The sequence below is a fragment of the Saimiri boliviensis genome, chromosome 10 (assembly GCF_048565385.1).
Source record: "Saimiri boliviensis isolate mSaiBol1 chromosome 10, mSaiBol1.pri, whole genome shotgun sequence".
Taxonomy (NCBI): Eukaryota; Metazoa; Chordata; class Mammalia; order Primates; family Cebidae; genus Saimiri; species Saimiri boliviensis.
In genome coordinates, this window is record NC_133458.1 from 91,726,640 (window position 1) to 91,754,329 (window position 27,690).

General features: G+C 43.0%; 1 protein-coding gene across 3 annotated transcripts in view; it reads right to left on the bottom strand.

The window, feature by feature from the left end:
• SPMIP4 (sperm microtubule inner protein 4) overlaps positions 1-27,690 on the bottom strand; it is a 57,831-nt gene that overhangs the window by 10,938 nt on the left and 19,203 nt on the right. For 2 of the 3 annotated variants that reach the window (XM_003935140.4, XM_074379627.1), the window contains exons 4-7: positions 24,481-24,552; positions 21,079-21,108; positions 19,193-19,374; positions 8,089-8,177 (exon numbers count right to left, since the gene is read on the bottom strand). In XM_003935140.4, coding sequence (XP_003935189.2) covers positions 8,089-8,177; positions 19,193-19,374; positions 21,079-21,108; positions 24,481-24,552 — 373 coding nt within the window. The remainder of the gene's footprint in view (positions 1-8,088; positions 8,178-19,192; positions 19,375-21,078; positions 21,109-24,480; positions 24,553-27,690) is intronic. The other variant, XM_010345691.3, reaches the window with a different exon arrangement.

The following is a 27,690-nucleotide window of genomic DNA, read 5'->3' on the forward strand; positions in this document are numbered from 1 at the left end:
AGGCTGGTCTCGAACTCCTGACTTCAGGTGATTCGCCCACCTCAGCCTCCCAAAGTGTTGGGATTACAGGCATGAACCACCACGCCCCGCCAAGAAGGACTTTAAAAAAAATACTGTTATCTGGGGCTGAATTAATCTTGTGTCTTACACTGGTTGAACTAACAACAGAGACCTACTGAAATGCATTCAAAGGCATGGGAAAGGAAATAATCAATGTGAAATTTTTTTTTTTTTTTTTGAGACGGAGTTTCGCTCTTGTTACCCAGGCTGGAGTGCAATGGCGCGATCTCGGCTCACCGCAACCTCCGCCTCCTGGGGTCAGGCAATTCTCCTGCCTCAGCCTCCCGAGTAGCTGGGATTACAGGCACGTGCCACCATGCCCAGCTAATTTTTTGCACTTTTAGTAGAGACGGGGTTTCACCATGTTGACCAGGATAGTCTCGATCTCTCGACCTCGTGATCCACCCGCCTCGGCCTCCCAAAGTGCTGGGATTACAGGCTTGAGCCACCGCGCCCGGCTATCAATGTGAAATTTTATTGTAGCCTGTGATGTTTTGAGAAGGGGCTAAAGAACCAGGAAACATTTGAGAGGGGAACTTGTCAGTTTTCAGTATGTTAAGGGGATGTTATTCTGAGAAGACAGTCAGAGAGGGGTGGTAGAAATCATTCACTCCAAAGGGATTTATTGGCTCAATATACATACTAAAGGCAGGGTAGAGTTTGTATCTGATATGGAAGATAAGCCCAAGGCAGAAAGGAATTCTAGTTCCTGTGATGTTAGTTTCTAGACAGACACTCCAGTCTACAAAAAGTGATATTAGCTGTTTTGAATTTGGACTATGTTCTTAGAGGAACAGTACTGTATAAATTGTGGTTGCATTCCCAGCAGAGCTCATATAATCTATGTAACTTATAACCTATTTAATAAACATCTACCGAATGCCTATTACATGCAAAACCATGTACAAGCTTCTGAGAGTTCTGTGCTAGGTACCAAAACTCCATAAATTGTCACGAAAATAACATGGTTATATTAAATGAAACAAAAAAAAGCAGAGTTTTTTGTTTTATTTTAGTCTTGAATGATGAGGCTTAACCAGGTAAAATAGGGGAGGTTAAAAGGTTTACTGTGGAGACCACATTGCCATTTAGAGAGACTTCAGCATTTGGGAATACTGGTTCTTAATTAGATCATATTTTAATTAATTCTATTGTATTAGCACCATTTTTACACTCACAGGTTATGATGAGGCACTTTGTTCATTTACATCTGGAATGAAGAGAGACAGAGATGGAGAGAGGGAGAAAATAAGAGACTGGCAGAGAGAATTATTTTTGGCATCTAGTCAGGGCTTAGGAAAGAGAGAGGGCTGAAGGGAGCAGAGGACGCCGGGTTGGGTAACAGTGCTGCCTGGGATGGAATAGCGGGAACATCGCAGGTGTGAGACAGGAGATGAGGAGAGAGAGAGTTTGTTTCCCATTCTGGGCACTTTGTCTGTCAATGGGCCCGAGCAGGTGGGAGGGGGTGCAGGGTGGTGTCGTCCACAGAGAGGTGCACTGTGGGCTTCCAGGTATTTGGTAAGGTGACTCCTTTCTAAAGGAGTTAGATCACCAAATTCATTAAGGCCACTTCAAAATGAGTGTGGAGTATGGGTGCTACACTGGAGAGAAAACTGTCCCTGAAATGAGGAAAGTATCTCGAGGATGCGGATGGGCATTTTAGATTGGAAAGATGGCAGGTGGATCAAGAAGAAAAACTGCTCCCCTTTGAAGGGGTGATATCGGTGAGCTATCTTTCAAAGGGAAGCCAAGGGTCTGTTCAAATATTCAGGTTTGCAAAAAACTGGGTTGTAATGAACACTGTGTTATTCTCAGTGAGGCTTTGAAAATGGTACTGTTAAAAACATTTCAAAAAGTCCAAGGTAAGGAGGTTTTTGGCACTTGACTTTTGTGATTATATCTCATCTGATCAAAAAAATGATTACAAAGTAGATTTCATCCTAAACACTATTCTCATATCCTAAAAACTAAGGCTAGACATTCAAGTTCTTTTTTTTTTCTTTTTTTTTTTTAAAGATGGGGTTTCAGCATGATGGCCAGGCTGGTCTTGAACTCCTGACCTCAGGTGATCCACCTACCTCAGCCTCCCAAAGTGCTAGGATTACAGGTGTGAGCCACCACGCCGGACGACATTCAAGCTCTTGAGAAACAGAACAAAACTCTTTAGCCACTTGAGTAAGCAATGACATAAACAGCCCAGAAGAATCAAGTATTAAAACCTATTTATGGGCTGTGCACAGTGGCTCACACCTGTAATCCCAGCACTTTCGGGGGCTGAGGAGGGAGGATCACTTGAGACCAAGAGTTTGAGAGCAGCCTGGACAACATTGTGAACCCCTATCTCTATTAAAAACACAAAAATTAGCTGGGCATAGTAGTGCATGCCTGTGGGCCCAGCTACTCCGGAGACTGAGGCAGGAGAATCACTTGAACCTGGAAGGCAGAGGCTGTGGTGAGTAGAGATCATGCCACTGCACTTCAACCTGGGTGACAGAGCAAGACTCAGTCCCAAAATGAAAATAAAACCTATTTATGTTGTAAAAGAACAAGGAATGTTGATTGGTTTCGTAATGGTTGGAAATGGTCAGTGGGAAGAGATCTCAGTGGGAAGAGAAGGGTAGCAGGAGAGGCCCCAAATAGAGTGATAAGTGCAATGATCACAAATGACTCTAGTGGGGAAAACTGGGCCAGTCCAAAGGGACAAAGCTAGGGCAGTTCTGGGGTCTGGGTAGGAAAGGAGCGCCTGATCTCAGTAGCTGCTGAAGGCACAGCTGCTGCATCCACATGCGATGTGAAAGGAGGAGGGAAAAACGACATTTAACACATTCTGTCAACATGAAGCCCTGGATCTTAATTTTTAAAATGTTAATGTTCTTATGTGAAATATTCTCCCTTCCAGGGTTACCCATTTCTTTATGTTGCTAGGTCAGCAAAGTATTATAACCATTGGAATAACAATACTGATAGCAACTAACATTTATTATGAGATTATCATGTACAAATACAGTGCTGGGTGCTTCTGTATGTATTTCATTTTCAGGACAGCACTATCAGGTAAATTTTATTATGATTCCTGCTTTATATATGAGGAAACTAAGGTACTGAAGGATTAAGTATGTTACCCAGGTCACAGAACTGGTAAGTGTTACAGCAATATATTATACATATTTTCTTACTGGCTTGGATGGAAAGTACTAACATATGGTTCCTGGAGTTTTCTGTTTTGCAGGTAGGCAACGCATTTTTGGACCTGCTTATCAGGTTAGTAGTGTCCCTTCTCCTTCCCTGGGTAGAGTAGAGTAGGAGGAGACAGAAAACTATTATCTCAGAAATGCAAGTGACAAGTCCTTAAAAACCAGGCATTATTGGTATGAGTTCCATTCTCAGAGAATGATTTAATTGATGTGGGCTGCAGCCTGCACTCCTGGTGATTCTAATGTGCCACCAAGGTTGAGGACCACTGCTCTGGCAATAGGTGTGGTAAACACTATAAAAATCCTCCTGAGCCTGGTGCAGTAGTGCACACCTGCAGTCCCAACTACTTAGGAGGCTGAAGCAGGAGAATGCATAAGGCCAGAAGTTTGAGGATATGGTGTGCCACGATCGCAGCTGTGAACAGCCACTGCACTCCAGCCTGGTGTTAAATAATAAATAAACCTGAGAAAGTCAGCATGAGACAGAATCTGTCTCTCACTTTCTCTCTCTTTTTTTTTTTTTGAGACAGAGTCTCACTCTCACCCAGGTTGGAGTACAATGGCACAATCTCGGTTCACTGCAGCCTCTACCTCCCAAGGTTAATGTGATTCTCCTGTCTCGGCCTCCTGAGTAGCTGAGATTATAGGCATGCTGGATCACGCCCAGCTAATTTTTGTATTTTTAGTAGAGATGGGATCAAGTAATGTTGGTCAGGCTGGTCTTGAACTCCTGACCTCAAGTGATCCACCTGCCCTGGCCTCCCAAAGTGCCTCCCGAAAGGATTACAGGTATGAGCCACTGTGCCTGGCCATCTTTTTTCTTCATTTCTCTTTTAAAAAAAAATTTTAGCTGGGCACGGTGGCTCAAGCCTGTAATCCCAGCACTTTGGGAGGCTGAGGCGGGTGGATCATGAGGTCAGGAGATCAAGACCATTCTGGTCAACATGGTGAAACCCCATCTCTACTAAAAATACAAAACATTAGCTGGGCATGGTGGCACGTGCCTGTAATCCCAGCTACTCGGGAGGCTGAGGCAGGAGAATTGCCTGAGCCCAGGAGGCGGAGGTTGCGGTGAGCCGAGATCGTGCCATTGCACTCCAGCCTGGGTAACAAGAGCGAAACTCGGTCTCAAAAAAAGAAAAATTTAGAATTTAAAGCATTTAAGTAAACAAAAACCAATTCATAAATCAGGCAGTCACCAAACCAAAATAGGTTCAGAGAGACTGCCACTGCCACTGCCACGTGGTGGAAGAAGGTTTATGGACAAAAAAAAGAAAGTGTCCTATAGGAAACAGAATTGAGATACAGAAATAGCTGGATTGGTTACAGCTTGATGTTTGTCTTATTTGAACACAGTTTGAACAGTTGGCTGCCTTTGATTGGACAAAACTAGGTGACTGGCACAAGAGTAGGTTACAGTCTGTTTGTTTACGCATCCAGTTAGGTTACAGTTCATTCGGTATGGAGAAATCTTTAGGCTAAACTTAAAAGATGTGAGGAGGGAGCTGTAGGCTAAACTTAACAATTCCCTCTTTCTGGTTACTGGGCAACATAAGACCTTGTCTTTAAAAAAAAAAATCCTCCTTTAATGAGAATAGAACATTGTAGATAAAGACTCTGATTACCTCCCCCAGTTAAATGATGAAAGGCCAGAAAAATAGGAAGGACAAGTATAGGGTATTATCCCAGAGATTAGAGAAGAAAAAAGTGAGTCATGAGTTACTCCCATGAAGCTCAATTATTTTTACTTCTTTGTCCAGGGAAATGTAAAGAAAATCTGAAAGGCTGAAAATTAAGAGCAGTTAGCACAGATTAAGAAAGTGGGATTAATCATCAGATATAAGAAATAAATAAACTGAATAAATCAGCCAAAAATATTTATGTACAATGCACTGTGGGGAAATACATATAACATATTCTGTTCTCAAAGAACTCATAATTTAGTTCATAAAATATGAAATCCATGTGAAAAGTTACTGGTATGTGTGGTAGAAGTCAGACGAGGGAGATATCACTTCTGCTGGAGTAATAATAATGCCTTATAGGCCGGGCGCGGTGGCTCAAGCCTGTAATCCCAGCACTTTGGGAGGCCGAGGCGGGTGGATCACGAGGTTGAGAGATCGAGACCAACCTGGTCGACATGGTGAAACCCTGTCTCTACTAAAAAAAAATACAAAAAATTAGCTGGGCATGGTGGTGCGTGCCTGTAGTCCCAGCTACTCAGGAGGCTGAGGCAGGAGAATTGCCTGAACCCAGGAGGCGGAGGTTGCGGTGAGCCGAGATCGCGCCATTGCACTCCAGCCTGGGTAACAAGAGCGAAACTCTGTCTCAAAAAAAAAATAAAATAAAAATAATGCCTTATAAATTACAGTATTTTCTAGGTTTTGAATCTTTCATATGATCCTCATATCTTGTGAAATTTATAGGACAGATTTTAGTGAAATTACCCAGATATGTTTTATGAATTAAAGCTCAAAAATGGGAAATAATCTGCCTAGTATCACTTACATAGCAAATGGCAACAGATGACTGACCAGGAAGGTCTCCTAACCTGGTTCTCTTTGTTACACAGCAGGAACAGGGAGGACTGAGCTAAGCCTTGAATTAGCAAGCGTTTGGCAGAGAAGCCTTGGGAGGAGGTCATTCCAGGAAGGGAAATGGCATGAACCTGTTTGGGAAGCAGCAGGTGGGGCCAGGCTGCAGGATGGAGGTAAGGCTAGATCCTGAGGGGTCTCTGTACCTCAGTTAAAGCATTGGGATTTACACTTAGGCAGTGGGGTGCTATTTAGGATGGCTGCCTGCCAAGGAATGTGACATTAGGAAAACAGGATTTTAATGACTAGGAAGAAACTTAGCTACAGATCTGGAGCCTTTGGCTGTAAGATAGGATGGGTTCTAGAATAACATCTCATATTTCTGGGTTGCTTAGATATAGATTATCCTTAAAAACTGAAAGAGATCCAGTAAAGCAGATGCTTTGTTAGGAATTCTTCTTGACATTTAACTTTAAAAAACAAACAGGAAGGCCGGGCGCGGTGGCTCACGCCTATAATCCCAGCACTTTGGGAGGCCGAGGCGGGTGGATCACGAGGTCAAGAGATCGAGACCATCCTGGTCAGCAAGGTGAAACCCCGTCTCTACTAAAAATACAAAAATTAGCCGGGCATGGTGGTGCACGCTTGTAGTCCCAGCTACTCGGGAGGCTGAGGCAGGAGAATTGCTTGAACCCAGGAGGCGGAGGTTGTGGTGAGCCGAGATGGTGCCATTGCACTCCAGCCTGGGTAACAACAGTGAAACTCTGTCTCAAAAACAAACAAACAAACAAACAAACAGGAAATGACTTACTTTATAGATGACTGTGTGACATGGCGGTGACCAATGCTGGGCCTGGGCCTGCCATAATGGTTTGCCAAGTAAAATTCAAATGTTTTTAACCTTCCAAAATTATGATTTGCCTATCTCATGGATCGCTGGCTGACAATAGACAATACATGGAGAACACTTGGCACTGCTTTCCACCAACCATGTTAGCTATTATTATTTTCAAATGTCTAGATATTTTTCCATTTGATTTATAATTTTCTCTTTTTATCCATGTGGAGTTATGGGACAGAGGTTAAAGTCAAGAGACTAAAACCACACAAACGTGAGTTCTGTGATCATGACATAGTAACTAACTCTGGGTCACAGTTTCCTTATCTATAAAATGGAAATGATAATGCTAACCTTAGGAGCTTATTGAAAGGGTTAAATGATGTATTGTATCAAGAGTTGTTTGGTGTGTACCAATATATCAATAAATGGTGGCTACTGTTTTATTTCATTTTAGACTTGACACCAATGTGCTAATGAAGAGGGAGACCTAGGCATCTCAGATCAACTTCCCCTTTTCATTCCTAAGACTGTTAACCAAAACCCTTTTCATATGTAATTCCTAAGACTGTAAACTGAAACCCTTTTCATATGTAATTCCAGAGACTGTAAACCCAGACCCTTTTCATATGTTAAGTTATAAACCTAAGATTCTTCCACATGTAACATCTAAAGTATAAGCTTGGCTGTTAGGCAACTAAGCCTCCTTGCTCCCGGCAGAATAAACTCCTTCCTCCTGTATTCCGTGTCCCAGAGATCCGCTCCTGCTACACTAATAATGGTTGGAACAATAATAGCTTGTAAATCTTTAAGGAAATCTCCCATTTACTCTATGCATATTTGGAGCTACTGGATGTATTGTAAGTCTTAAGAATAGGGTTGGAGGAACACAGTGTGAACAATGCAGCCCTTCCCCGACCATCTTCCTGGGGGCAATCTTTTTTTTTTTTTTTTTTTTTTTGGTAACTGTGGAATGTTCCATAACTACCAAAGTACATGAAATCAGCTAAGAAAATTAAAAAATATAAATCATAGTCAAAATCTCAAAATTTTTCATTCAGATAGAAAATAAAAATCTTTTAGTTTTTTTTTTTTTTTTTTTTTTGAGATAGAGTCTCACTCTATTGCCCAGGCTCGAGTGCAGTAGTGTGATCTTGGCTCACTGCAACCACCACCTCCCAGGTTCAAGGGATTCTCTGTCTCAGCCTCCCAAGTAGCTGGGGCTACAGGCATGCACCACCACGCCTGATTAATTTTTGTATTTTTTAGTAGAGACAGAGTTTCACCACGTTGGTCAGGCTGGTCTCAAACTCCTGATCTGAAGCAATCTGCCCACCTTGGTTTCCTAAAGTGCTGGGATTACAGGCATGTACCACCATGACCAGCCTAGATTTTTATAAATATATTAACTAAAAATATTTTTTACTTTCCTTTAAACACACATTTAAAAAAAGATACTTACATCATAATATACACCCTGACCTGGCCAAGTCAGAGCTTTCTTCTTTGAATCCATGGGAATATCAAGCAGTTCATATCTGTAAGGATTACCTGAAAATTTCAAGATAAGCAATAAATAACAACAGTCTTTTAAGGGATTAATAGGTACAATAAATAGAAATGGGATAATATAAGGTAGAGATGGATGTTTGTACATTTTAGCTACATAGTTACAGCTTTAGAAATTCAGTTTGCTCTTTGTTAGGAATAAGCTTCCTCAGAAAACCCCCTGGGGCAAGTTGATGCAAGTTGATGCCCACCCCCTCCCCCCCACCTCCAACTAACCAGCACTCTGATTGCTCTGCAGCTGCATTCCTAAACTCCTATCTAGGTGTTATAATTAAGCCATTTTTGGCAACTCCGGGGAGGACAGGGAAAACAAATGTTTGTTATCCGTATTTGTAAATTCGTTTTACACATACCCATAAAAATCTTGTTTTTTTAAAACTGCCACCACAAAAGTCATATGATGATGATTTGTAAGTCTGTCACAAGTTAACAAACTATCTCTGCCTGTTACAAGCTGATAGATTATCTCAGTCCTGAAACTCCCTTATGCCCCTCTCACCCCACACAAACCCTTCGTTTTGTAAGCTTGGGGCTGCCTCCTCTGATTGTTATGGGACAGCCCAGCAGGTTAATAAAACTAGCTTGCCTGACTTTGGGTCTATTCTCCTTTCTAGGCTAACCTTACATATTAGTGCCGAAATCCTTGATGGAGTAGGTTCTGGCTGGGCACCCTTACAGGGCTCTTTTTCTCTCCTTCTATCCCTCCCTCCCTCTTCCATCACTTCTCTCCCGGCCACCCTCCCATTCCAGAACCTGCCAAGGATCTCCTAGACTCTCCCATTGCTAGCCACCACATCCACTATCAGAGCCTCCACTGGGGTAAGAGAGACTCTTGCCGCTTACCCGGAACCCCTGACCCTCTTTGCCTCCCGAAAGAGCCAGTGCTGGGCCAAGGGCTTCCTCCGGCCTCCAGGTTTCTGGTTCCTCCATTTCAGGGACTCAGCGGCTACCTCCTCTATTCCAAACAAGGCCTGAGAGACAGGCCTTGTCAACTGGCAGTCTCTTCTTCCTCTACCTCCCTCTCCCATCCGATGTGGGTGCCTGTCAGTCTACCCCTTCCAAAACGAACCCCCTTGGGTGTCTCCTATGTAATCTCAATGCTCTTGGCCTCTGTTCTAAGGCCCATCCTAAGAGGCTTATTTTTTTTCTGTAATACTGCTTGGCCTCGATACAAATGAGACAATGGCTCCCAATAAATGGCACTTTAAATTTTAATATACTTAGAAACTTAGACAACTTTTGCCATCGCAAGAGAGTCCTTATGTTCAGGCTTTCTTCACCGTCTGTAGCCGTCCTTCCCTCTGTCAGTCCTGTTCTACTTTTCAAATTCTCCCCGCTCGCTCCAAACCTGACTCTCCCCGTCACCCTCCCCATGGCCCCACTGACAACTGGTCTCCTGCCACACTCCCCACAGCCCCAGCCGACGACTCCTCTTTGACCCCGTCGATTTTCCTCCTCGACAGCATCATAATCCCCCACCAGAGCATCATGATCCTCTACCGTATGCCCCCGCTCCAGCCCTACCCCTTCTCTCCTTCCAACCACCCGACTTCTGACTCCGAGTCCTCCCTGTCTCCACCCCTTACCTGTTCCTGAGCCCAACAGGCCCAGCAACCAGCTCCCTTGCTTCCGCACTGGGAGATAGCAGGGGCCAAAGAAATCGTCTGTGTCCATATTCCCTTCTCCCTCTCTGATCTGTCCCAGATTGAAAAAAGTCTTGGATCCTTCTCCTCTCATCACGATACTTACATCAAAGAATTAAAATAGCTCACCCAGTCTTATAAACTCACTTGGCATAATCTCTATATTATCCTCTCATCTACCCTCCTTCCAGAAGAGAATGGAGAGTGTGGCTTCCAGCCCAGGCACATGCCGACAATCTTCATTGGCAAGATCCTACTAAGCCCATAGGAGCCCCTGCCGTCCCCCGGGAAAAGCCTTCCTGGGGGTACCAACCCACAGACCCTGGCCGGGCATCCTGTAACCACATGATTACTTGCCTTATTGAAGGCTTTAACAAAGCTGCCCATAAGGCCGTAAATTTTAAAAACCTCAATGAAAGAAATTTCCCAAAAAGCAGATGAAAATCCTGCCAATTCCTTTCCTGCCTTACAGAGGCTCTCCAAAAATATACTCGCATCAACCCTGCCTCCTGAGGAGGAACTAGTGTTCTTTTTGAAAATATTTTTTGAGGTGAGTTTCACTCTTGTTGCTCAGGCTAGAGTGCAGTGGCGCAATCTTGGCTCACTGCAACCTCCGCCTCCTCGGTTCAAGCTATTCTTCTGCTTTACCCTCCTGAATAGGTAGGATTACAGATGCCTGCCACCACGCCTGGCTAATTTTATTTTTGTATTTTTAGTAGAGATGGGGTTTCGCCATGTTGGGCAGGCTGGTCTCTAACTGCTGACCTCAGGTGATCTGCCCGCCTCAGCCTCCCGAAGTGCTGGGATTACAGGCATGAGCCACCGCATCTGGTGGAACTATTGTTCTTAGTACCAATTTTATCTGCCAATTTGCTGCCAACATCCGGTGCAAACTTAAAAAGGCTGAAGATGGCCCTCAAACCCCACAACAAGACCTCCTTAACTTGGCTTTCAAAGTCTTCCATAACAGGGATGAGCAGAGTAAATTAGATAAAGCCCAGAAAGATCAGGCTAAATACCAGCTTCTAGCTGCGGCTACCTGTCAGCCTAGCCATAGTACCCAAGGTGACAAAAGACCCCATAGCAGCGGCCCTCCTGGGCCTTGTTTTAAGTGCCGCAAAGAAGGCCACTGGGCGTAGGCATGTCCTAACCCACGAGTGCCTAAAAGCCCGTGCCCAGTCTGCCAGCAGACAGGCCACTGGAAGTCTGACTGTCCTCTCAACACATGGACAGAAAAGCCTGCATGGCAGAGCCACCACCGATTCAGCAAGACAAAAAGTGAACACTCACTCACACTCCCGCAGCCCTTCAGCCTAGCCACTGAAGACTGACAAGGCCCAGGGCCCCCGGCCCCATCTGCCATCACTGCACTGGAGCCTAGGGTAACTCTACTAGTAGCAGGTAAACTGATCTCTTCTTTTAAATCGATACCGTGGCTTCGTCCTCAGCTTTGCCTGAATTCTCAGGACCCACTCATCCCTCTCAGGTCTCAGTTGTGGGGGTTGACGAACTCATCTCGCGCCCACACACCACCAGACCTCTTACTTGTTCCCTATTTGATACTGTTTTCTCACACTCCTTCCTTATCATGCCTCGTTGCTTTACCCCCAACCTAGGCAGAGACCTCTTAACCGAATTCAAAGCTTCCATCACCTTTTTCTGTTTCACACAATCAGATTCTCTCCTACTCTTCTCTGCCGCCCGCCAGTCCTCTACCCCTCCCCTCAATATCCACTCCCCGCTTCTCTTGTTAATCTAATAGTGTAAGATACCATTATCCTTTCACTAGCAGCTCACCATGATTCCATCAAAATCCAGCTAAAAGACCCCTCCAAATTTCCTAATGTCTCTCAGTAGCCTATTTCATTAATACACTTAAAAGACGTATGACCCATCGTAAATAGACTCCTCTTGTCAAGGCCACCTTAGGCCAACTCATTCTCCATACAATACCCTTATATTCCCAGTCACAAAGGCGGATTGCTCATATTGGCCAGTCCGAGATCTCTGGGCTATCAATCAGGTGGTCCTTCCTATCCATCCAGTATTTCCTAACCCTCATAAGCTCCTTTCTGCCAAATACAGACTCTAATTCTTCCTCAAGTTCCTAACTCTTTTGGGACAGAGTCTCACTCTGTCGCCAGATGCAAGGCTGGAGTGCAGTGGCGCAGTCTCGGCTCACTGCAATCTCCGTCTCCTGGGTTCAAGCAATTCTCCTGCTTCAGCCTCCTGAGTAGCTGGGACTACAGGCACGCACCACCATGCCCAGCTAATTTTTGTATTTTTTAGTAGAGATGGGGTTTCACCATGTTGGTCAGGATGGTCTCGATGTCTTGACCTTGTGATCTGCCCACCTCAGCCTCCCAAAGTGCTGGGATTACAGGCATGAGCCACAGCGTCCAGCACCAAGTTCCTAACTCTTTTTTTTTTTTTTTGAGACGGAGTTTCGCTCTTGTTACCCAGGCTGGAGTGCAATGGCGCGATCTCGGCTCACCGCAACCTCCGCCTCCTGGGTTCAGGCAATTCTCCTGCCTCAGCCTCCTGAGTAGCTGGGATTACAGGCACGCGCCACCATGCCCAGCTAATTTTTGTATTTTTAGTAGAGACGGGGTTTCACCATGTTGACCTGGATGGTCTCGATGTCTTGACCTCGTGATCCACCCGCCTCGGCCTCCCACCTCTGCTCCCTCAAAGTCCCTTCTCACTTCTACAATACTCAAACAATCTCTCAATCTCACTCCCTTCTCACTTCTACAAGCCTCAAACAATCTGTCAATCTCACTCACTCCTTGTTATTATGCTCCAACTCTAACCTTGCTTCCCGTTGCTGGATCTGTTTTTCCTTTCCCTCTGCTGCCTACTCAGCCATCCCAATTTCTCAGCCCTGGTACCACATTCCCATTTGCTTTTCATACACTGTCCAAAAAGGCTCTGCCTTTGCAGACATAGACCTCACCCTCACTGGGAACTATTCCACTGCCCTCGCTAACAGAGCTATTAAACTTCTCTCCACATATACTGCCAATTACAACGGCATGCAACTCCCTTACCCTGCTATCCAAGGTCCCATAACCCTCCACACCACAAACATGGCCCAGCCCTCTTATGTGTCACCTCTTCCAATGGACATTTAGGCACCATCCCTCCCTCTGCCTGTGGCTCAGCTCAAACCATCTCTCATCCCTCTTCCCATAACTCACTCTGAGTAGATTATTCAGTTTCCCCTGAAGCTAATGGTTTCTTACCCAGCCCCTATGAATTACCTCCCCTTCTGCCTCTCAAACATGGAAACCCCCTTCCCTAGACAGGAGTTCTCAAAGGGTCACTCTGGGTTGCTGAAGCTAAACTGACTCCCTCCAAACGAGGAAGCTACACCCTCCAACACTTATTCTCAATTCATTTGTCTGTTTGCATTAATGCCGAATGTGCCGCCCACGCCCCCCTCCAAAAAAAACCAGTTCATTCTCTTATTAGTAGCCCTTGGAGTCACAGTTAGTGTCGGGGTTTTTTTTTTCGTTTGTTTTTGAGATGGAGTCTCACTCTGTAGCCCAGGCTGGAGTGCAATGGTGCCACCTTGGTTCACTGCAACCTCTGCCTCCTTGGCTATTTTTTTGTTTTGTATTTTTAGTAGAGATGGGGTTTCACAATATTAGCTAGATGGTCTTGATCTCCTGACCTCATGATCTGCCCGCTTCAGGCTCCCAAAGTGCTGGGATTACAGGTGTGAGCCACTGTACCTGGCCATCAACTAGATTCTTCAGCAGCAATCACCCTACAAAACCGCAAAGGCCTAAATCTCCTCACTGCTGAAAAAGGATATTTATGTCTCTTTTTAGATGAACAATGCTGTTTCTACCTCACTGAATCGGAGTTGTCAAAAAACTCAAAGCACAAAAACCAAGCACAAAAACTTAAAGACAGTCAGTTCACCTGGCCCCAGTAGTTCTGTATCTCCTGGACACCCTGGCTACTGCCCCTCCTAGGTCCTGCCATAACCCTTTTCCTCCTTCTAGCATTTGGCCCCTGCCTTTTAATTCCTCACCCGGTTTTTACAGGACTGTATTAAGCTTTCATCCATGGAACAACAGAAGATATGATGCTGTTCTAAGAATACCGACAGCTCCAGGAATGACAATCCCTACTCTCTAGCTCCTCCTAAATGTTGCCCCTATCCAGCAAGAAGCAGCCAGATGACAACAGAGCCCCTCCTCTATTACCTATTAAAGGCTGGAATGTTAGGGACAAGCTGACCCTCTCCCCACCACTCTGATTGCTCTGCAGCTACATTCCTGAACTCCCATCTAGGTGCTACAATTAAGGAAAGCCTTATGACAGCCATCTGGGCAGCTCGGGGGAGGGTTTGGAAAACAAATCTTTGTCATCCATCTTGTAAATTCCTGTTTTACACATACCTGTAAAATCCCGTTTATTTTGAGACGGAGTTTCGCTTTTGTTACCCAGGCTGGAGTGCAATGGCGCAATCTCGGCTCACCGCAACCTCCGCCTCCCGGGTTCAGGCAATTCTCCTGCCTCAGCCTCCTGAGTAGCTCGGATTACAGGCATGCGCCACCATGCCCAGCTAATTTTTTGTATTTTTAGTAGAGACAGGGTTTCACCATGTTGACCAGGATGGTCTCAATCTCTTGACCTCCTGATCCACCCGCCTCGGCCTCCCAAAGTGCTGGGATTACAGGCTTGAGCCACCGCGCCCGGCCCCAAATCCCATTTTTTTAAAAACTGCCACCACAAAAGTCACAGGATGATATATTGTAAGCTGTTACAAGTTAACAAACTATCTCTGTGCCTGTTACAAGCTGATAGATTATCTCAGTCCTGAAACTTCCTTATGCCCCTCTCACTGCATATAATCCCCTTTTTTTGTAAAGCTTGTTTTGTAAACTCGGGGCTGCCTCCTCTGATTGGGTTAATAAAACCTGCTTGCCTGACTTTGGGTCTGCTCTCCTTTCTCTCGGCTAACTTTACACTCTTGAATTCTCAATCTCTCTCTCTCTCTTTTTTTTTTTTTTAAAGACACAGTCTTGCTGTGTTTCCCAAGCTGGACTTGAACCCTTGGGCTCAAATGATCTTCCTACCTCAGCCTCCTGAGTAGCTGGGACTACAGGGGCAGGGCAGGCCACCACACTTGGCTTGTTGCTCTTGAATTCTCTTTTTTTTTTTTTTTTTTTTTTGAGGCGGAGTTTCGCTCTTGTTACCCAGGCTGGAGTGCAATGGCGCAATCTCGGCTCACCGCAGCCTCCGCCTCCTGGATTCAAGCAATTCTCCTGCCTCAGCCTCCTCAGTAGCTGGGATTACAGGCACGCGCCGCCATGCCCAGCTAATTTTTAGTATTTTTAGTAGAGACGGGGTTTCACCATGTTGACCAGGATGGTCTCGATCTCTTGACCTCGTGATCCACCCGCCTTGGCCTCCCAAAGTGCTGGGATTACAGGCTTGAGCCACCGCGCCCGGCGCTCTTGAATTCTTGAGCCTGTACAGGAACAGCACGTTGGCCACACAGAATGAGAATGAATCTTTAACCCCAGGGCTCTCAGTAGTAAGAGACTGGAGTGCAGTGGTGCGATCTTGGCTCACTGCAACCTCTGGCTCCCAGGTTCAAGCCATTCTCCTGCCTTAGCCTCCTGAGTAGCTAGGATTACAGGCCCACACCACCACGCCCAGCTATTTTTTTTTTTTTTTTTTGTATTTTTAGTAGAGACAGGGTTTCACCACGTTGGTCAGGCTTGACCTCATGATCCACCCACCTCGGCCTCCCAAAGTGCTGGGATTACAGACGTGAGCCAATGCACCCAGCCTCACCTTTCTTTTTAATGAGAGAGATTTTAGGTAAATATTAAGTGTTCCTGGATTCTCTTTCTGACCTTTTTTTCTGGTTTCTGGAGGCTCAACAAATGCATTTCTATACTACCTGTTTTGGCTTTTCTTTGCCTAAATATCAAGTTTTCTGAAACTAAGTACTTGCTTACCAAAAAGGTACTGAAAGGGAACTTAAACAATACAGCTTCTTAGATTTTGTCTTATAATTTGATAAGCTTTACCAAACAGCATGGCTTGTTTTCCTCTTGTGATAAACTTTAAGTTAAAGAATGTTCTGAACACCCATCTTCATATGTAATAAAAACAAAGGCTGGCATTTATTGAAGACTTACCATGTGCCAGTCACTGTACTGTCTTAGATATATCATCACATACATTTTTAACATTACTATAAGAAAAATACTGTTATTCCAACTTTAGTGGATGAAGAAACTGAAGCAGAGAGAGAATAAATGATTTGTCCACATCTCAAAGTCAAACTCAGGCCATCTGGTTCTAGAGCCCGCACTCCCACCTACCCTCTCTCCCTCCCTCCCTCCCTCCCTTCCCTCCTTCTTCCTTCCTTCCTTCCCTTTCTTTCTTTTCTCTCTTTCTCTCTGTTTCTCTCTCTCTCTCTCTCTTTTTTTTTTGAGACAGAGTCTCTCTGTCACCCAGGCTGGAGTGCAGTGGCATGATCTCAGGTCACTGTAACCTCTGCCTCCTGGGTTCAAGTGATTCTCATGCCTCAGCCTCCCAGTTAGCTGGGACTACAAGCATGTGGCACCATACCTGGCTAATTTTTGTATTTTTAGTAGAGACAGAATTTTGCCATATTGACCACGCTGGTCTCAAACTCCTGGCCTCAAGTGATGTGCCCACTTTGGCCTCCCAAAGTGCTGGGAGGCCACCACACCTGGCCCATGCTTCTTATTTCTAATAAAGAAGAATTAAAATAAGTGAAACAGTAGAAACGTAATGCTGTACTAGTTCCTGGAAAGATTTTTTTATAAGGGTTATTAGAGTATGCTCATCTTTCAAAAATTCTCTAATAGTGACTGAATGGTTGGAGAGAGGCAGAGGCTTTAAAGAGCAGGAAATTAAGAGGACAACTTATTTTTTCAGTCCCTTATCTACTCTATCTACTGCTGCATTGAAAAGCGTTTTTATGGGTTGGGCATGGTGGCTCACGCCTGTAATCCCAGCACTTTGGGAGGCTTGCGAAGTTGAGGTGGGCGGATCACTTGAGGTCAGCAGTTTGAGACCAGCTTGGCCAACATGGCAAAACCAGTCTCTACTAAAAATGCAGAAAGTAGGTGGGTGTGGTAGCACATGCCTATAGTCCCTGCTACATGGGAGGCTGAGGAGGAAGAATCACTTGACCCTGGGAAACAGAGGTTCCAGAAAGTGCCACTGCACTCCAGGCCTGGGCAACAAAGCAAGGCTCTGTCTCAAAAAAAAAAAAAAAAAAAAAAAAGTATAAGCCAGGCATGGTGGTTCATACCTGTAATCCCAGCACTTTGGGAGGCTGAGGCGGGCAGATTGCAAGGTCAGGAGTTTGAGATCAGCCTGACCAACATGATGAAACCCCGTCTCTACCAAAAATACAAAAATTAGCCAGGCGTGGTGGCGCACACCTGTAATCCCAGCTACTCAGGAGGCTGAGGCAGGAGAATTGCTTGAACTCAGGAGGCAGAGGTTGCAGTGAGCCAAGATTGTGCCATTGCACTCCAGCCTGGGCAACAGAGCAAGATTCTGTCTCTCAAAAAAATAAAAATAAAAAAAAAGAGTTGTTATGAATTCAACACACATTTATGTGATTTCTTGCTAACTATATGTATTTCATATAATTTCAGAAATGAATTCAGGATTGAGAAAAAGAAATAAAGTGTTACTTTGACAATTTACCTAACAAAATCAAAAACATTTTACTTGTTTAGGTCACATATTTATCATTTCATTTAGAACATTCATCGTTCTTTTGCACAGCACCGTCTCTCCCCACTTCTGCTATATAACTAAGCACAGTGCTCAACAGTAACAGTCACTATACTTGATACAGCTTTCACTGCCTTTTTCCAATGCTGCATGTTCTGAGAGGGAAATGGGAAAGTTCAGCATGGTGCACACATACTGCAGTCATTATATGCTAGCAGGGTAAGAGAATAACTGCTAATGTTTCTATCTGTTATTTGTTAAGTGGGTACTATTCACAGTATCCCCATTTTGCACACGGGGAAGCAGAATAGAGAAGTTCAGAAACTCTTCCATGGACCACAGGTGAGTAAGTAGCAGATTCAGAATTCTACTCATGCAGTCTGACTCCAGAATCCATGCTTTTACACGTTCCACTATACTAGCTCTCAAAACATTACTGTCTGCCAATAAGACACTGAGGTTGAGGCTGATGATGGCAATATACTCTTGCTGCATTTTGGTCCAAATATTCATGCATAGAGGAACTGTGTCACAGAACAATTCTTGAGTCTTTCCTACCTCACCTAAATGCACTCAACAAATATTTACCTTTGCCTACCATGTACCTTTTCTGTCCTTCTCTCGAGTGTTTTCTTTTTCTTTTTTTTTTTTTTTTGAGACGGAGTTTCGCTCTTGTTACCCAGGCTGGAGTGCAATGGCGCGATCTCGGCTCACCGCAACCTCTGCCTCCTGGGTTCAGGCAATTCTCCTGCCTCAGCCTCCTGAGTAGCTGGGATTATAGGCACGCACTACCATGCCCAGCTAATTTTTTTTGTATTTTTTAGTAGAGACGGGGTTTCACCATGTTGACCAGGATGGTCTCGATCTCTTGACCTTGTGATCCACCCGCCTCAGCCTCCCAAAGTGCTGGGATTACAGGCTTGAGCCACCGCGCCCGGCCTCTCGAGTGTTTTCACTTTTTCTTCAGAGATGGTCTGTTTACACACATGTGCAGGTCTCCTCAGCAAAGACTGAGGTGTCTAGTGTGGCAAAGATCTGATGACTAATGCATGGGATTACCATCCTCTCTGATAAAAAACATTCACAAAGACTCGAAGGTGTGCAGCTGGGAGAATGTGCTTCGGGGTGTTAAGAAGGACTGAACAAACTACTCCCATTGCTTTCTGCATCTTATTTCAATAAGATCAATAAGATCTTTCCATTCTATCACTGCTGCTGTACCCACGTCCAGACTCTCTGACTGAAACAAACACTGCTGATCGCCTGGGCTAGGAGGAAATTTTCAAAAGCAAAACCCATGAGAGCAGGAAAGAAATAAAAATATAAAATATTAATGGAATAAAAGCCACCAGAGTTTTGGTTTCTGATTCTAACGTGGGAGGTTGTGTCAAGGAGAAAGTTTGGGAGCACCTGCAGAGAGTCTGATGGGATGGGTTGGTGGTGGTGCTCCAGCTGATTATAAAGTCACAGCTGAGAACAAGTTTCCTGATCTATTGAGTCACAGGTTTGTGACTTGAGTCCTTTGTGTTTCTTGCTTTAATTTTATTATTGAAGAAAGCCCAATAATAAGAATTAATACAGTTCTGATTCCAAATGACATTTTACCTCTTGTCTTCAAAACTGTTGAATCATAAGCCTTGGTTGGCACGGTGGGAGGAAAGGGCTGCTGGGTGCGGGCTTTAATGCCAGTGTAGAGGTCCTCAGGCGACGTGAAGGTGGGGAACATGGCACCGCGACAGGTGTGTGTGTGGTAGGGGTGTTCAATTGGATATGGCAAGCAGGTCTCTCTAAGATTTATTGAGGAAACAAAACAAAATGAAAAGAACGGAAAGAAATATGATTGAAATAATTAATCACCAAATATTTATTGGGACACTTTTTTAAACGTCAGAAACTGTTCTAATCCTGGGGGACAGGACACTGAGCCAATGTCCCTGTGTTCATGGAGTTAGCATTGTCTTGGATATATACCATAAAATAGGACATTTTCTTAATTTTGCTAGACAAAACTAAATTTAATTTTAAAATAAATCATGCCCAATTCTTTATCAGTGAATAAGTTTCATAAATGGTATAAAAATACAAAGCAGAAAATAAATGAGTTTTGTGTTTTTAGAATAGTACAGGAAGAATTTCTAGTTGCTTTTAATTACTGTGTCTTATTTTAAGATGCTCCCAGGAATTGTTTTGGGCATTCTGCTTCAGCAAGGTGATCTCTAACTATCTTGGAATAAACTTTTCAACCCAGGCTCTGTTTCTTTAAGCAATAAATCAACAAAATATACTGTCTGTTTATATACAAGTACTGCTTCAAAACCAAAAAGCCAAAAACAGCTAGCACACTGAAGGAAAAAAAATAAACTTGGTAAAGAGACCATAGGGATATAATTTTTCTATCATTTGGAGAATTGGCAGAGGTTAAAAAAATTTTTGTTTTTTCTAGACAGTCTCCTTGTGGGAGCTGTCTAAACTAGAAGAAAAGCAAAATTAGGAAGTCCATGGGATAGAGAAATGTTATTTATGTACCCTTGCTATGAAGCAATGAAAACAGCACTTTATCTCTGTGGCCCCAAATACATCACCCCCATCTAACCATAAGAAAAACATCAGTCAAAGTCCAATTTGGGAGGATTCTACAAAATATCTGACCAATAATCCTAAAAGTTGTCAAGGTCATTAAAACCAGGAAAGTCTGAGAAACTGTCACAGCCAAGAGGAACCTAAGGAGAGATGACTACTACATGTAATGTGGTACTCTGGATGGGACCCTGGGACAGAAAAAGGACATGAGGGAGAAACTGAGGAAATCTGGATAAAGCATGGGACTTTGGGTCATAGTAAGGCATTGGCAGTGGTTCATTAATTGTGACACATGTGCCATATTAATGTGAGATGCTAACAACAGGGGAAATTGCATGTGATGTATATGCAAACTCTCCACACTATCTTCTCAATAATTCTATAAACCTAAAATCATACAAAAATAAAACATTTACTAAAAAAGATTTGTTGGGAGAGAAATCAAAGTAATGTTATGTTAGACTTGCACCAGCCTTTCCTTCCAACTGTTAAAACATAGTTTTCAGGCCGGGCACTGTGGCTCATGCCTGTAATCCCAGCACTTTGGGAGGCTGCGGTGGGCAGATCACTTGAGCCCAGGGGTTTGAGGCCAGCCTGGGCAACATAGCAAGAACCCATCTCTACAAAAAAATTACAAAAATTAGCCAGGCATAGTGGTGCACATCTATAGTCCCAGCTAGTTGAGAGGTGAAGGTGGGAGGATCATCTGAACCCAGGGGAGTCAAGGCTGCAGTGAGCTGTGACCACGCCACTGCACTCCAACCTGGGTGACAAAGTGAGACTCCATCTCAAAAAAAAAAAAAAAAGTTTTCATGGAACATCTCACTTGTTTTCACACTTCTAAGACATAGGAAATGCCAATTTTTTTTCTTGGTTATAACAGAGAAGGAAAATATAAGTTGTTTACTTACCCTACTGTTGAATTGGGCGGCTTGGGTATCCTAGAATAAAAACAGGAAACAAGTTCTATATTAAAGATTTTTAGAAGTTTATATTCCTATTAGAAATCTGATTAATGATATAGGCCGGGCATGGTGGCTCACGCATGCAATCCCAGTACTTTGAGAGGTCAAGGGGGGCAGATTGCTTGAACTCAGGCATTTGAGACCAGCCTGGCCAATATACCAAATACAAAAAAACAAAAAATACAAAAAGTACCAGAAATACAAAAAAAAAAAAAAAAAATTAGCTAGGTGTGGTGATGCATGCCTATAATCCTAGCTACTCAGGATTACCTAGGAGGCGGAGACTGCAGTGAGCAGAGATCTTGCCACTGCATGCAGGCCTGGGCAACAAAGAAAGAGTCTGTCTCAAAAAAAATAAATACAATAAAAATAATTATGATATACCCTATTTCAAACTGTAATGCCATTAAGATAATATTCTTGATTAACTTTCTGGATCCCTGAATACTGATATGACAGAGATATGTTGTTTCCATGTCTCGGTTGTCTGTTGATTAATTTTTCCTTCCATTTATTCTAACCTCAGTCCTGCTCACTACTGCTTCTGCATTTTCCATTTGCAGTGAAGGTACAAGGGATGACCACTTCTCATGGTAAGAGGGCTCTGGTTCTTTCTGACCTTTACTCTCATAATCAGGCAGTAGCCAAAGTGCTCTGAGAAAACCTGACATTATACATGTGGTGCAATTTCATGGCCTAAAGTGACCTGAGTGTGGCCTGGCTGGAGAGAATACGTAAGTACCATGTGTGCCTTCTACCTTTGCTCAGGGTTGCTGATCTTTCATGATAGTAAATGTTGCCTAGTTGGCAGAGACAGGATAGAACAAAACTGACCAAGTTCCTGGAAGCATGCCTTTTCTGAAGCAGTTCATTCCAAGGCTGTGCGTTTACTAATTACTCCAAACCTTACCAAGAAATAATCCTGTAGCCCTGGAAAAAAAAGTCGACTAAAATCTGGTAATCATCTATCTACACTGGATTTCAACAATTCGTTTCAGCCTATGCAAATAAAAATTCTGGAAGATTTCAGGCATGAAAAATGAACAGAATGGTATCAGTTTGATAGTAAAAGTCAGTAAAATGGAATATACTGTTTAATTTTTTAGATGTTCCTCCATGCTAGCAGATATTCCCTAGAAAGTGGTATGTAAGCCATATAAATTTATTATCCTGTAATGTATTATAAACACGTGATTTCTGTGAACTATAAAAGTTTATATCTTTTTAAATTTCTATTCTAAATCTGTGGGCATGAAACTGAAAAAAGCATGTTCTGTCTTACGTCGACATCTCTGAGTTGGAGAGATGGTAGGGGCACGGGGGCAGGGAAGTGATGAATATATGAATCCAAAGAATCTAGAGTTGTTATTAGTAGATTGGCAACTATGTATAATACATTAAGCTAGCATCTAAAATTATTCTCATGTGACAAATTCTACTACAATATTAACAAGCATTTGCCTAAAATTGATTTGATTCAAAATAAAAAAAAATGAAATTTAAAATATAACATTTTTAAGACTTGAAGATTTGAAAAGATAAAAGTAACAAATGCTGAGACACCTCTTCCTTAACTTAAATCGGTTCATTAATTTTACTGCCACCCATCACATCTGCTTTGCAAAATTCACCAAAAATCCCAGGATAAACTCAGACAACCACAAATTTTGCCTTTTTGGCGCCATCTAGTGGCTAACTTCTATATTAAATTTTTACCTATCAACAACTAGTACTTCTTTTTTTTTTTTTTTTTTTTTTTTTTTTTTTTGGGACGGAGTTTAGCCCTTGTTACCCAGGCTGGAGGGCAATGGTGCGATCTCGGCTCACCGCAACCTCCGCCTCCTGGGCTCAGGCAATTCTCCTGCCTCAGCCTCCTGAGTAGCTGGGATTACAGGCACGTGCCACCATGCCCAGCTAATTTTTTGCACTTTTAGTAGAGACAGGGTTTCACCGTGTTGACCAGGATGGTCTCGATCTCTCGACCTCGTGATCCACCCGCCTCGGCCTCCCAAAGTGCTGGGATTACAGGCTTGAGCCACCGCGCCCGGCGCACAACTAGTACTTCTTAATAAAGAAGTGATTGTTTCATTATTACTTCAATGCTGTTTTATTAATTTTTAATTTTTAATTTTAATTTTTTTTTTGAGACGGAGTTTCGCTCTCGTTACCCAGGCTGGAGTGCAATGGCGCGATCTCGGCTCACTGCAACCTCCGCCTCCTGGGTTCAGGCAATTCTCCTGCCTCAGCCTCCTGAGTAGCTGGGATTACAGGAACGTGCCACCACGCCCAGCTAATTTTTTTTTTTTTTTTTTTTTTTTTTTTTTTTGTATTTCTAGTAGAGACGGGGTTTCACCATGTTGACCAGGATGGTCTCGATCTCTTGCCCTCGTGATCCACCTGCCTCGGCCTCCCAAAGTGCTGGGATTACAGGCTTGAGCCACCGCGCCTGGCCCTATTTTTTATTTTTTGAGACAGAGTTTCACTCTTGTCACCCAGAATGGAGTGCAATGGCTCGATCTTGGCTCCCTGCAACCTCCGCCTCTTGGGTTCAAGTGATTCTCCTGCCTCAGCCTCCCGAGTAGCTGGGATTACAGGTGCCCGCCACTATGCCTGGATAATTTTTGTATTTTTAATACAGATGGGGTTTCACCATGTTGGCCAGACTGTTCTTGAACAGCTGACCTCAGGTGATCCACCAGCCTCAGCCTCCCAAAGTGCTGGGATTACAGGTGTGAGCCACTATGCCTGGCTGTGTTTTATTTTTCTCTAAAAATAAAAATGTATGCTTTTGTAATGTACATGAAAAACTACTTAAAAGTATAAAAATACTACACTTGAAAAGAATACCTTTAAGTGATGAGTAAATTAACAAGTATGCCTCATGTAAAAAAAAATACTTAGGAAGTAATTTTATTAAGAGTTATTTGTAGATGAGAATAAAAACCTATATCCTAATTAAATTCTGGTTGAAAATTTGTTGAGGGCCACCATGGCATTTTATATTGATATTTTAAGAAATGTAGCAGATTCTTACTGGACTGGGTAAGTAGGTCAAAGGCAGGGAAAATGGACCAAGATTAACCTTTAGGAATCCCTTCGAATTTTACTATTCATCAGCTCCTGTTTTTCCTCTTGATTTCTTTAAACATGAAAAACTACTGGTTTATTATTTATTTGCTTTTGTTTGTTTGATCTTGGTTTTTGGTATTAATTGTCTCTATTTTAAAATGGGAATAATTTGTTTCTCTAAAAGTCCCCATCTGGGGCTTTAAAAATGTCTCATATAACTCATTTCCACTTAAAATGTTATTTGATTTTATGTAAGAAAAAAAAAACACTCAGACTTACAAAGAATCATTTCCATAGACATCACTTTTTTTGTTGTGAGTCAAATAATAAAATTGTTCAATAGGAAGCTTTCTGAAAAGAAAGAAAAGATTAAATTAAACACGTTTTAAAATTAACACAGTATAATGGTGAGAGTAAAAGACAAATAGATTAATAATATATCCATGTATATGTAGAAATTCAATATATGAAAAGATGTCATTTTATTTCATTCATTATTTTTTAATAAACAGAGACGAGGTCTCGCTATGTTGCCCAGACTTATCTTGAACTCCTGGGCTCAAGGGATCCTCCTGCCTTGGCCTCCCAAATTGCTGTGATTATAGGCATGAGGTACTGTGCCTGGTCAAAAAAACACATATTTTTCTTTTTAAAATTTTTAAATTTTTTTTTTTTTTTTTTTTTTTTTGAGACGGAGTTTCACTCGTTACCCAGGCTGGAGTGCAATGGTGCGATCTTGGCTCACCGCAACCTCCACCTCCTGGGTTCAGGCAATTCTCCTGCCTCAGCCTCCTGAGTAGCTGGGATTACAGGCATGTGCCACCATGCCCAGCTAATTTTTTTTTTTGTATTTTTAGTAGAGACGGGGTTTCACCATGTTGACCAGGATGGTCTCGATCTCTTGAGCTTGTGATCCACCCGCCTCGGCCTCCCAAAGTGCTGGGATTACAGGCTTGAGCCACCGTGCCCGGCAAAATTTTTAAATTTTAAATTAATTAATTATAGGGATACAGTCTTGCTATGTTAGCCAGGCTTGTCTCCAACTCCTGACCTTAAATGATCCTTCCACCTCACCATCCCAAAGTGCTGGGATTACAGGCATAAGGCACTATGCCCAGCCAGGATGTATTTTTTAACACAGAAAAAATTCAGGGCCAGGCACGGTGGCTCAGGTCTGTAATCCCAGCACTTTGGGAGGCTGAGGCGGGCGGATCACCTAAGGTCAGGTGTTCGAGACCAGCCTGGCCAACATGGTGAAACCCTGCCTCTACTAAAAAATACAAAAATTAGTCAAGCATGGTGGTGGGTGGCTCTAATCCCAGCTACTTGAAAGGCTGAGGCAGGAGAATCACTTGAACCCTGGGAGGAGGAGGTTACAGTGAGTCCAGATCGTGCCATTGCACTTCCCAACCTGGGAGACAAAAGTGAGACTCTGTCTCAAAAAAAAAAAATAAAGAAAGAAAAAGTTCAGTATTCATTTGAAAAATAGTCCATCTCTATTTACACTATTCAGAAAGACAATTTCAGATGGATTTAAAACTCTAAAGAATTTGGGGAAAAATCTATATAAAAATTGAAAGAAAATGTATAGGAATATGTTTTTTTCTTTGGTGGTAGGAAGGACCTTCAAAACAATAATTCTCTTTTAAAAGTCAAAAGCCTGAACGAAAATTTGATCACAAAATTTAATTATAAGGCTGGGCACGATGGCTCATGCCTGTAATCTTGGCACTGTGGGAGGCCGAGGTGGGCAGATCACTTGAGCCCAGGAGCTGAAGACCAGCCTGGCCAAGATGGTGAAACCCCATCTTTACTAAAAATAGAAAAAATTCGCTGGGCATGGTGGCACCTGCCTATAATCCTAGCTACTCGGGAGGCTGAGGCATGAAGAATCAGTTGAACCTGGGAAGCAGATGTCGCAGTGTGCTGAGATTATGCCACTGTACTCCAACCTGGGCAACAGAATGAAACTCTGTCTCAAAAAAAAAAAATTAAAAATAAAATATGAAAATACCCAAATTTAATTATAAGACAAAAGACATCATAAAAGTTCAAATAAAATAAAAATTAGAAGAAATACTTGCAAATATAAATAAAGATAACACATAAAGAATTGTTTTCAGAACACAGAATCAACAAGAATCTATAAGATACAAACGATAAAAATGGGCAAAGAATAAACATAGAAAAGGAAATGTGAATGGCCTTATATAAAAGATAAGAAAAGTACTCAACACAATAAGCAGAGAAATGCATTCTCATAACCATGATACCCTTTATACATATTAGATGGGCAACAAATTACACATTTTCATAATATAGATGGCCGAGAGTGTGAGGAAATGAATACTTTTAGACACTACCATGAGACTATAAATCATTTGGGCCACAAGCACTAAGATTTTAAAAAAATCCCTATACTGTAACCCACTTAGGATTTGCCTTTTTATTTATTTATTTATTTATTTATTTAGTTATTTAGAGACAGTGTCTTGCTCAGTCGCCCAGGCTGGAATGCAATGGCACAATCTCAGCTCACTGCAATCTCTGCCTCCTGGGTTCAAGCAATTCTCCTGTCTCAGGCTTCTGAATAGCTGGGATTACAGGCACCCGCTATCATGCCTGGCTAATTTTTGTATTTTTGTACAGATGGGATTTCACCATGTTGACCAGGCTGGTCTCAAACTCCTGACTGCAGGTGATCTGCCTGCCTCAGTCTCCCAAAGTGCTGGGATTACAGGTGTGAGCCACCACGCCCAGCTGAATTTGCCTTTTAGAAATCTTTGTGCATGATCTGAAGAAGTCCTGTACAAGGATGCTTACTGAAGTATGGTTAATGTAAAAAGAGAGAGAGAAAAGAAACAATATATGATGGCTAAATGTAATGCATTCATATTGTAGAATACTGTGAGAAATTAAAAAGAATGATGTATATCTATGTTTATCTACACTTACAGACATGTGACTATTCCTAGATTACAGAGAGAAAAAACCAAATTGCCTAATACTACGTGTCAAGTGATTCCACACATGTATGAAATAACACCGTACATTTTCAGTGGGTGCATGTGTAATAGTGTAAGTGCATAACAAAAGGCATGGAAGAGGCACCAAAGTGGTGACAGTGGCTCCTTCTAGGAAGGAGAGTCAGACTGTGGGGTAATGGTCAAAAGAAAATGGACCTCATCTGTAACCTTTTTTTTCTTTTTATTGAGAGAGTTTTGCTCTGTTGCCAGGTGCCAGGCTGAAGTGCAGTGGCGCGAGCTCGGCTCACGGCAACCTCCGCCTCCTGGGTTCAAGCAATGCTATTGCCTCAGCCTCCCAAGTAGCTGGGAGTACAGGCACGCACCACCAGGCCCAGCTAGTTTTTGTATTTTTTAGTAAAGATGGGTTTCACCATGTTGGCCAGGATGGTCTTAATCTCTTGACCTCGTGATCTGCCTGCCTTGGCCTCTCAAAGTGCTGGCATTACAAGTGTAAGCCACTGCG